This window comes from Odontomachus brunneus, unplaced genomic scaffold, assembly GCF_010583005.1.
Source record: "Odontomachus brunneus isolate Ranch 3 - 2012 unplaced genomic scaffold, Obru_v1 Obru_scaffold_005, whole genome shotgun sequence".
In the NCBI taxonomy this organism is placed as follows: Eukaryota; Metazoa; Arthropoda; class Insecta; order Hymenoptera; family Formicidae; genus Odontomachus; species Odontomachus brunneus.
In genome coordinates this window covers 634243-644210 of record NW_022639455.1, presented here as the reverse complement: position 1 = coordinate 644210, position 9968 = coordinate 634243, and the positions used below count along the sequence as shown (strand labels likewise).

The 9968-nt window shown below is 43.6% G+C and overlaps 2 protein-coding genes across 3 annotated transcripts in view; one reads left to right on the top strand and one right to left on the bottom strand.

Annotated features, from left to right (window-relative positions):
- LOC116849938 overlaps positions 1-9968 on the top strand; it is a 246731-nt gene that overhangs the window by 182088 nt on the left and 54675 nt on the right. The window lies entirely within an intron of this gene.
- On the bottom strand, positions 391-5513 carry LOC116849958. Its single transcript, XM_032827673.1, has 8 exons — positions 5307-5513; positions 4758-4884; positions 4185-4329; positions 3826-4101; positions 3565-3733; positions 2498-3151; positions 2005-2148; positions 391-1906 (listed from the first exon to the last, which is right to left on the bottom strand). Exons 1-8 carry the CDS (start codon positions 5476-5478, stop codon positions 1851-1853), a joined length of 1743 nt encoding a protein of 580 aa, XP_032683564.1. The 5' UTR covers positions 5479-5513; the 3' UTR covers positions 391-1850.

Here is a 9968-nt window from a genome sequence, read left to right as displayed (position 1 = left end):
TATATATATATATATATATATATATATATATATATATATATATATATATATAAGTAGTGAAATCAATAATTTCTGATACACAATAGAACGCATAATTCACGCGCGATACATTCCACATGGGCGATAAAGAAGCAATTATTTTCGGAACGCTTCGCCGCTTCACTGGAAATTTTCCGAACGATATTATCGATTAAAGTTCCCGCGCGACGCGGAAAACGTCGGTTCGACGATTGCGTCGTTAAGTGTCCCATTTATCTTCCTCGTGCCTCAATGCAAAACTTTTGAAATAAAATAGCTTGATAGTCGGTCTCGCTGCGTTACATTGGCTTATAAAAGGACACAATTTCTCTGTCTTTCTCCCTCTTTTCTCTTCCTCTCTTCTGCCTTTCCCTCCCTCCCTCCCTCTCACTCTCTCTGTTTCTTTCTCTCGACTAGGAGCTTCTCGGTTTCTCGTGGGAAACTGGGCTCGCCAAAGTTACGACAGGTAATAACAAACTTTCGTATTCTTCCTCCTTGCGACGCAAATGAAACGCTCGAGCGAGCGCGGGTTAATTTATATCAATTACGCCGACTGATGTGATTAAAGCCGAGAAGGAGAGCAAAGAGGCGGATTAAGAAGTTATCCCTCATATCGCGTGCTTGATATTTCCTTCTCTCTTTTTCTCTTTCTCCCTCCTCTCTCTTCTTCCCTCTTCTACCAATTACCCCAGGGAAAAAGACTGACAACGTGTCAGTCTAACGGGCAATTTCGCTTCTGGGAATTGCCTCTCGGTATATTCTTTCGTTGTTCAATTGGGCGCGGCACGGAGAGAAACGTTCCTCAAATATTCAGGCACGAGGCAATTTTTGCGACAATCAGCCACTGATATCACGAATAATCTAAAGAAACATATAATGCCGCACGCGAAACACATCGTCCGTTTCGTCTCTCTTGATCTTCTGACGTTCCACTAAGATAAAACGAAACTCCCTCGCGGAAAAGTTATGAACGAAAATCTAGTAAGAATTTCTCAAGTAATTAAAGAGCTCGTAAAGCACCGCGGGCTATTATCGTCCATTAGCTTATAATCACGACGCGATTGCGTACAAGTCACAATGTCTCGCTCAAACCGAGTGAAAAGTAGGTTTTTAACGGACCTGTTTTTATTAAAGCTGAGTGCTTCGCTTCTCCTTCATCCTTGTGCACGGAGGAGAGAGCAAGAGATCTCTCTTCCTTTCTACCTTTTCTATCTTACAACTCCTCCACCGTTCTTGTTTCTCGCACGGCGGAAGTAAACGGCTTTAACTCGCTCTTTCTCTCTCTCTTCCTCCCTCTTTTTCTCTCTCAGCGCTCTCTCCCTCTTTGAGCGAAATTGCGGCGGCCGAAATTGCGAATCTCGGTGCGCGCATAAAGGAGACCGAAACTCACGGCAGCGAGTACATAATCGCGACTCGGTGAGCAGGCATTTATTTAATACATGCCGCGAAGTTGTCGCAGTTGATGCGCGCCGCGGATGCGCTTGCTTATAGGATCGCGTATTAACCATTTAACCTCTCGCAAGAGTCCGAAATTACTTCGGAACTACCGGCGACATTGTTAGCTCCACGAGTGCGTAAATGTGATCTGCTTTCTCGCTCGTGCAATAACGCGATGATCTTACAGTCTCGAGTGACTCTGCGAACCAAAGTTTACGAGTTTACTAGTTATCCGCAACTATATATTATATAATTTTAATACTGTCTTACTCGTATAATCGTAATAGAAATAATATATTCTGTTGTGTAACTTAATCGATGCGTAGTATTATAAAGAAAATGTTGTAGTATATTATCATTGATTACGAAAACTGGACTTGGTTCATCTTCCTTCTTCAAAACAGAGTATAGTTATTTTTCTCCTTCTTCATGTAATTATTAAAGTCGAATACTGCGAACAAAGGATCAAGAATTAGAATCTTATATAAAGTCTAGAAATAATTGAAGTAGAATATCGAAAACTAAAGAATCTCATACGTGACATATTACCGTTGGACTGATTTTTGTCGTTCTGCTGCAAAAGATTTATAGGCAGAGCAGTCGGCGCTTCTTTCTCCAAGCATATAGATGACATGTTGGACACCGGAGACAATTGGTAATTGCACAGGGATCCATCGTATAATGACGCGGCGCCTGTGACACAGTAAAATTTATCGCAAATTTAATGATCATATCAGACACATCAAACACTTATAATTAACCGTTGATATAACGCGAACAAAAATGCTTTAATAGAATATGAAGATCTTGAAGACTAATTGGCAGAAGGAACAGATAAAAAAAGTAAAAAACCAGGAAATTACAATCGAATATGCAGCATAAATGTCTAAGAGACATCTTAGACACGTCTGAAAGATATCCTACTTGTATTAGATGTCCAGAATACTCTGAGACCTTTATACTGTTTGGGATATCAACAGACAGTGTAGATGTGAATTCTACTAAAAAAAAAGGAAAAAACGTGATCAATCGAATAATCAACCTTTCGTGAAATCTTGGTCGAAGAAGCCTATATTGCTTTCGCAGAATTCGTAACGCGGCGACGAGAATACATTGCTTTCTGCGCCGTTCGGAACAGGTTTCGGCAGTACGGCCACGTTGTAGTGCACCGTTTCTATCTTTCTAATTTTTGGGACCGACGTCGGGGCCGACGTCGTGGACTTGTGCGATGTCGATTCCGCGTTGTCCTCGCGGACAACGTTCGAAGGGTCGACATTTATCTTATAGCTGCTACTTCTCTCACTGTTCTCCCTTTGAAGTCGCATTCTTTTCACTTCAATTTCGTCCTGTGTACTCTCGGCAGCGCTATGCTTGAGCGGGTTCCCCTTTGTACGGGGACTTGGCCGCGTTTTCGCAGGCTTGTGCGGCCGGTGCGTTTCCTCCTGAGAGATCTCTATCATTTCTACGTCATTCTCCGCTGAAGCCGCTTCTTCAGCCGCGTTCGCCTCGATATTCGGCTCTACCGAAGCGATGTGTGGGTCCGTGCTTTCGATAATGGGATTTTTCGGATTAGAGCTTTCCGTCTGGACGATGGCGCACTTAGGATCTTTGTCCTGCACCGACTCCACGTCTATTACCTCGATACACTCGTTCACGCAGAGTTCCTCCAGGACCACGGTATTGATGGACGAGGTATCTAAAAGTCGAAATACAATGCGCTAATTGAACCGTCCATTTAGGAGACATATCACGCTGGTACAAAAGATCCTCGTGCTTGTCAAGTAAAACAGAAAATGAAATTGTTCAATTTTGAAGGATTATAATTTTCGAATAAAATGAGCAACATCGACGCGATGCTTTATTTTTAAACATCCACCAACGAGAACTTATTTATCGTGTTTGTCAAATAAAATAGAGGAAGATATGCTATCCAATTTCGATTATAATTTTTACGAGTAAAACGAGTAACGTCGATTCAATGTTTCTTTTTAGACGTTTACTAACGAGGACTTCCCATCTCCCTTCCAATACCCAAATTCCGTACGACAAATTAATAGAAAAATGACAAAGCCTCCGCACCAAATAGTAAAATCTAAAATCTGTTCTCACCGTCGAAAGTATCGACAGCTTGCATCCATTGGTGCTGAACTTTTGTGCGCGTCTGTGCTTGAGCGTACATTCGCCGAAGCGGTATGTTAATCTTCGGCGGTGCCATTTCCAACATCTTCTGCTTGCGCAATCTCTTCTGGTCCTCCAGCTTCTTGTGTCGTACTTGCATCTGCGAAGGTGAAGAGGAATCGCGTGATTTAAGAATAGAACGTCGTCGGGACTTAAGAATAGAGTGGTGAAAGATCAACTCGTTCGAATCACCTCGATTTCGATGGACCGTAACTCCCGTCTGTGGTAATCCACGTTCACCTTCAACCTCGTTAACTTCTCTTCCAATTTCAATCGTTGCACCGCGACGCGGCCAAATTCAATTATCTTGCAGCGCATACGGATCCAATCGATACGTCGCTTCTGCCTGATAATCGTCACTATCTCCGTTTTCTCGTAAGTCATGACCATGTGCGCGATTTGAAGCTTCCTCAGCTTGATCTTGGCGGCCTTTCTGGCCTTCGCCAGCGGAAATTCCTCGTATATAGCCTGTCAAAAAATGCGTCGTACACTCTCCCGATTATTTCATTAAACATCAAAGTTGCATACAAATTATTGATGTCGCTACTGACGTGATAAGCGTCGCTCGAGTTCTTGTACTCGGCGATGATGTCTCGATATTCTTGCGCCCTCAGTTCTATCAGTTTATACTGATCGTCGACGTTCGCCTTCATAGCATCCAACGTGTCCACTGTTTCGCTCTTGCTTATATACAATCTACGTCAAATGGCGAAATCCCAATGCGCGTATCGAAGAGGGAATTCGACACAGAAAGATATACGAAATGTTACAAAAGAGTGTAAAAAATATAAGAAATAAAAGTATAAGAGTGTAAAAGTATAAGAAATGTGAAAAATACATTAAAAAGTAGACAGCCAGAATACTTAGAAGGGAACAAGTGGTTGATCAAACTAAAATTATAATTATTTTTCACCAAAATTTTTCGGTTGTGCCAACACAAAAATGGTAGTAGTAATATACGTGCACGATGTTATTATCACTAACATTATATTAGAATTTCATTTTAAAAAGTAGTTTTTCTTGGCCATGATTTATAATAATTATAATAATTATTTCTCTGTGTGATTGTAGCTATTACAAATTTTTGTAATCAGTGTAGACGCTGATTTCAATAGATGCAGTACCTTGTTAGACTCTCGCTCAATTTCACTCTTACTCTCTGCATCTGCATCGCCTTCTCCTTGAGATGCTTCCTCTTGCTGATTTCGTTGCGCATCTTTACCCTCATCTTCTGTATCATCATTGAATTAGCTAGAAACCACCGGCGACAATTTTACGGTAAACCACAAGGCAGGAATATTCGCGACGTTATATTTGTAACCACAATTCAACTGAAAGTCTCGTCGCAACTAACTTTAAATTTAGAGTTGAATATCTCTCATCTGAGGTAAGTTTCAAGTAACAGCTATTAATACGGACCTAAGTTAATATGGCAAGCTGTGTTAGAGTAGTTTTGCTTACTTGTTAACAAGTACATCATAGTACGAAGTATTTTGCGTTACGGTATATTAAATTGCGGTAGGTATTAATATTATCGTTCCCATTTCATACCCATTTCACACGGTAAGACGCGTTTGTGGATGTTTCGAGCTCGTATGAAACTTTCATTCCCCTTCTCGTGCCGAGTCTCACGTTTTGCATTACATTATTGCGCACAGTACGCCGCGCTTTACCTTCGAGCTTTTTCTTGCCCGCCGCAATTTCCATCTTCAAACAGGTATCCAGTACTTTCGCGAATTGCGGATCATCGGAACGCAGTTGATTGTCTGTCTCCATCGCTTTTTCCAGCGGGATATTACCCTGACGTTGCGACACGGTTGTATCTCTTTCTCGAAGCGACGCCATTCCGACCGGTCTGAAGTTTTCCGCAATTGGGCGGTTTGTCGCTTGCGCGATTGTTGGACGATGAACTCAAGCGCGCCACCATCACGCTTTGACATAGAGTCCCTAAAGTCAGAGTTAAAAGACACCGACCGCCATTTGCAGGAAAAAATTGAGTGAGTGAGTGAGTGAGTGAGTGAGAAAGAGAGAGAGAGAGAGAGAGAGAGAGAGAGAGAGAGAGAGAGAGACTGCAGCATGCTTCGTCATTTCAGTCTTAGAGCTTCTCTCTCACTCCTCTACTAGGGTTTTTCATTCTCACTCATACCATCCCTTAAATTACAGATAACAACAGAAATCATCGCGTTGTTTTGACTCTAACTAGAAAAACTCTAGCTTTGAAAGTAACAACGATAAAGAATCAGAAAATATTCATTTATAATAATAATCAGATAGCAAAATAATCCTGGAATTATCTCGAATGTATTCAGAACATTCTAAAACACTTCCCAGAGTATCCTAAACACACCTAGGATAATTCTAGAATATACTGCGCTGTCTGGACAATTTTTCATCACTGAAAGATTAAACCCCTGCTTAATCGAGTAAATCGTAATCGTCGCTTAGCTACGATGGCGCGAGTGTGTCGGAAGTTTGTTGCTTAGTTGCTCATTGTTAACCCCCGTTTACGCCACTTTCGGCGACTAACTTTCCGCGGAAGTCACGAGTTACCATGCGCGAGACACGAACATACGCGCGACTACTTTCAGAGGGTTGGAAAAAGTGACAGGAGTGGCTACGTCGCGCCGTATGTTTCTCCCCCGAGTTCTTCACGTCGCTAGTAGTTGGAATTGGCTGGCCGTGTTAAGTTTACTTCGGTGCGAAAGTTCGATTGTTTTTGCCGGACGCTCGTAACTCCGGAGCCTTCGGGTTCGTTAAACGGCGGGGGACCGCGACTCATACATCTGTATTTCTTCGTGATACACTCTGACACACGAATGCGTCTGTGAATCGCGAGGAAGGACGACGGTAGTTACGAGTGCGGAGCGGAGATAGGGAACGAAGCGAAATATATGGCCGAATTGATCGTAAATCCTGAAGAGTTTCGTCCAGCGCGATATACGCCTACGATATTTAATACCTAGCGTTACTCGTAACATTCTTCGCAGGAGGGTGAGAGCGAGCTCGCGCAATTGCCGAGAAGATGTAAAAGTCGGGAAGCAATATTCGTCTCGAGTAATGCGCGCCGTGTGATGTAAAACGGAATGAAGGTAAAATCAGCTTAGTAAAATCGAGTTGGTAAAGTCGGGTTTTAGTGATGATTAAAATCTCAAAAATTTCAGGAATACAGGAAGCACTTCAGGAATTGTGAGACTTGGCCTCTTTATATATTCTTCGCTGTTCACAAAAGAGCTTAATTAGGCTCGTTGCAGGGCTTCAGGCGCAATTGAAAACGATTATTTGGCATGCAAGTAAACTTTTCTAGTTAACATTAAAAGAGAAAAGAATAATTTTCTTAATAGGATTGAGGGAATATCAGAGAGTCCAACACTTGTCTCACATTCTTTTCAATAAGAATATTCAGAGTTAAATGCACTTTGTTTCAATACGGTGTAAACACTTCTTTACTCCAGTGGTCTAACGAGAGAAGTAAACTTCTAAGAACTAATTAGAAACAAGTTCTCTGTCTGTATCGACTACGTTCTGAGGTGCATCGAAAAAGAAGCGTTGAAACCACGTTAGGACAAAGTGTCCAGGCATTGGTCCATTTACCATACTGTCGAAAGGATTTGACTCGATCGTCATCAATGTCGCATTGACGAAGCACGATCGCACGATCAACTGGTGCGCTTCGCGACGGATCAGCAGGGTGCATGGGAATCAGAACTACCCGCGCGGTTCGCAAGTTAATAGAAATGCGCGACAGCCGATTAACTTCTCGGCCCCGAAAATCGATGTCGGCGCGCCGCGTGTTCGACCCGGGCACGATTCGAGGCCCGCTGGAAAAATAAATAAGTAAAGATCCGAGCCGGGACGTCGGTCGTGGACGCCTCAGGGGGAGGGAGGAGTGCGGGGAACACGGCACAGCACGTTGGCCGTCGGCCAGCCGGTTCGCATTTGGGTCAAACTGACCTGCCGCTATCCCCCGAGCATCCAGCAAGTCGGAGCAACGCCGCCGTCGCCTCATCCCCAGGAGTGAGGATGACTGCGCGAACTGTTCCCTCTTCCACAACACCGGCGTCCCCGTAATCGGCGTGCTCACCGCTTTTACGTGCCCGGGCCACGCGGCGCACTCCGCCCCGTGGCGCAGGCCACTTGGCTGCGGATGTCGTAAGTGGAGACTTGCAAATGTGTCCGTCGCGAGGACGACGGGGCGTGAATAATGCAGGAGATGCGAAAGTTGATTCAACATTTGTGAAATTCGTCAAGATTTGTCGAATTCGAATCGAGCCGCTTCGCCGGGATCTTGCGCGAAAGGAGCCACTCGACATTGCCGGCCGAGGAACAACTTCCACTACTTTCGAGAATAAACATGCCCGTTTGTCAGATTGCTCGCATTCTGGACGCGTGTTTCTGGAGAGCTAAACATGCCCTTCTGATTCTCAAGCTGAACCCACAGAAAGTTCGTACAAGAAAAACGGAACGTGGAGTTAAAAGGACATACTCAACCTTCGCTATGCGTTTCAGATCAGGGCCCCAAACATTTCAGATAAAAATTCGCGCGATGGGTTCTTGCATGAACAATACCCGCGGAAATTCCGGAGTCCAACTCGACTGTCGTAGAGTGTTGCGTTGAGAGACGAAAATTAATATGTAATTTCAGGAAATAGCAGATACATTAGGAGCTGTTCACGGCATAATTCGCGATCATTTCGTCAGTAGCTTCAGAGTCTCCTTTGAAGCTAGTGGAAATCATACCGTGGGGAGCGTGAGCGAAGACCATAAAGAACAGACAGTCTATGCCGCGCCCATGAATGCCCGGGGTTATCAATGCTTCGTAAAATGGGTTATCATCGGGCGCGGTAACGTCCCTCGTCAGGCGATATTTCTGTTATTATTGCGTCCCGACGCCGCGGGAATTGTGTTCTCTTTTTTCATTTTCTTCTTATAGATGTCGAACATTGGAGAGAAGGCGCGCGAGAGAAATCCGTAAGGACGTGTCCGCAATCGTGAGACCGGCAGACCGACGTGTGTTCGAAGTTGTGGAAGGTGTTTAATTAGAATATTCATAATTATTCAGACACTCTCTTCGCCGTGCAACATAAATACTTCACACCATGCGCGCGCGGGATGTTCCCACGGGAATATTTCGATTTCTGCGGCGCGCAGAGATCGGCCCTCCCCGCGAACAGTCCGCCCTGACGCATTAGCGTCGATCGATCCTCGCGAATCGGTTTCCTTGAGCGAACATTCCGCTGTGGAAGCGCGCAGGAGATTTATTTGCGACGCAGGCGGCCACGGTACGATAACAAAATATCGGGATTATGAATCTTTCATGGACGGCGATGCTCCCTTCGCGCGCGCCGACGAAATTGAAGCCAAATCGAAGTGCGCGGTGGTTCCGATGCAAAAAATAATAAAAATCGAAAGGGAAAGAGAGGAAGAGAGAACATAACGACACGAATGGTATCCTTTCACAGCTGCGCCACTAATTGATCGGTAGGAACAGCCTGGATGAATGTTCATTAAAATACAGCTCGCAGAAACGCAGGATAAACACCGCGCGCTCATATCTCCAGGATCCCATCAAAGTTTGCTCGTTGCGAATAGGAGATATGCGGAAAAAAGTATGCGTGCGATACGCTGAAAATCGCTTTTCGCGGAGAAGTTTTCCCTCAGAGCGGGTTTACGGTTAAAATCGAGTTAGCGCGCCGATGACAGTTCAAATATATGCTGAGAAACACTTGAAGATTTATATTACTTATTTATTTTACAGAATAAACTTTATATTCCACAAATAGATTTTCAAGTATTCTTTTTTCTCAGTATATACTGAGGAAGAAATAATGGAAAATTTATTTGTGAGATACAAATTTTATTCACGGAAATAAATTTTGCTTCACAGAAACAAGCTGTGTTTAATTTCTCGTGACTATTTAATTTTAATCAAATCAAATTTCATCATTTACTTAAACCTTACTTTACAGAAATAAATTTTATATCCCGCAGGTAAATCTTCAAATATTTTTTCTCAGTGTGTATAATTTCTTGAAAAATTCAAACGTTAATTTCGTAATCGCTAAGAATCCAAATGAATCAGGTCGAAGGGGTAGAAACTTCGTCGGGGGTGCTCATTCACGCGCCTCGTTATCGGCTTATACTCGCTTGCAATTTTACTTTCCGGTTTTCCAATACACGAGTCGAGTTCTCCTCTTAGGATACTTCTCGACGAAGAAGCCGCCTCTGCTGTTTGCGTCAAGTAATTTCTGTCATAGGGAGACCCTTTAGGGCGCGAGCATACGCGCGAGAACAACGTAGATAGATTTTATAAATGGATGGAAGTTTTCAATGGGGGG

What these genes read in the sequence shown, in the direction of transcription:
- LOC116849958 (XM_032827673.1), bottom strand. Translation starts at nt 5,478, where the DNA reads ATGGCGTCGCTTCGAGAAAGAGATACAACCGTGTCGCAACGTCAGGGT. An exon ending in TACGGTCCATCGAAATCGAG is followed by an intron (nt 3,734 to 3,825) that starts GTGATTCGAACG and finishes TCACCTTCGCAG; the next exon opens with ATGCAAGTACGACACAAGAA. An exon ending in CGACAAAAATCAGTCCAACG is followed by an intron (nt 1,907 to 2,004) that starts GTAATATGTCAC and finishes CTTTGTTCGCAG; the next exon opens with TATTCGACTTTAATAATTAC.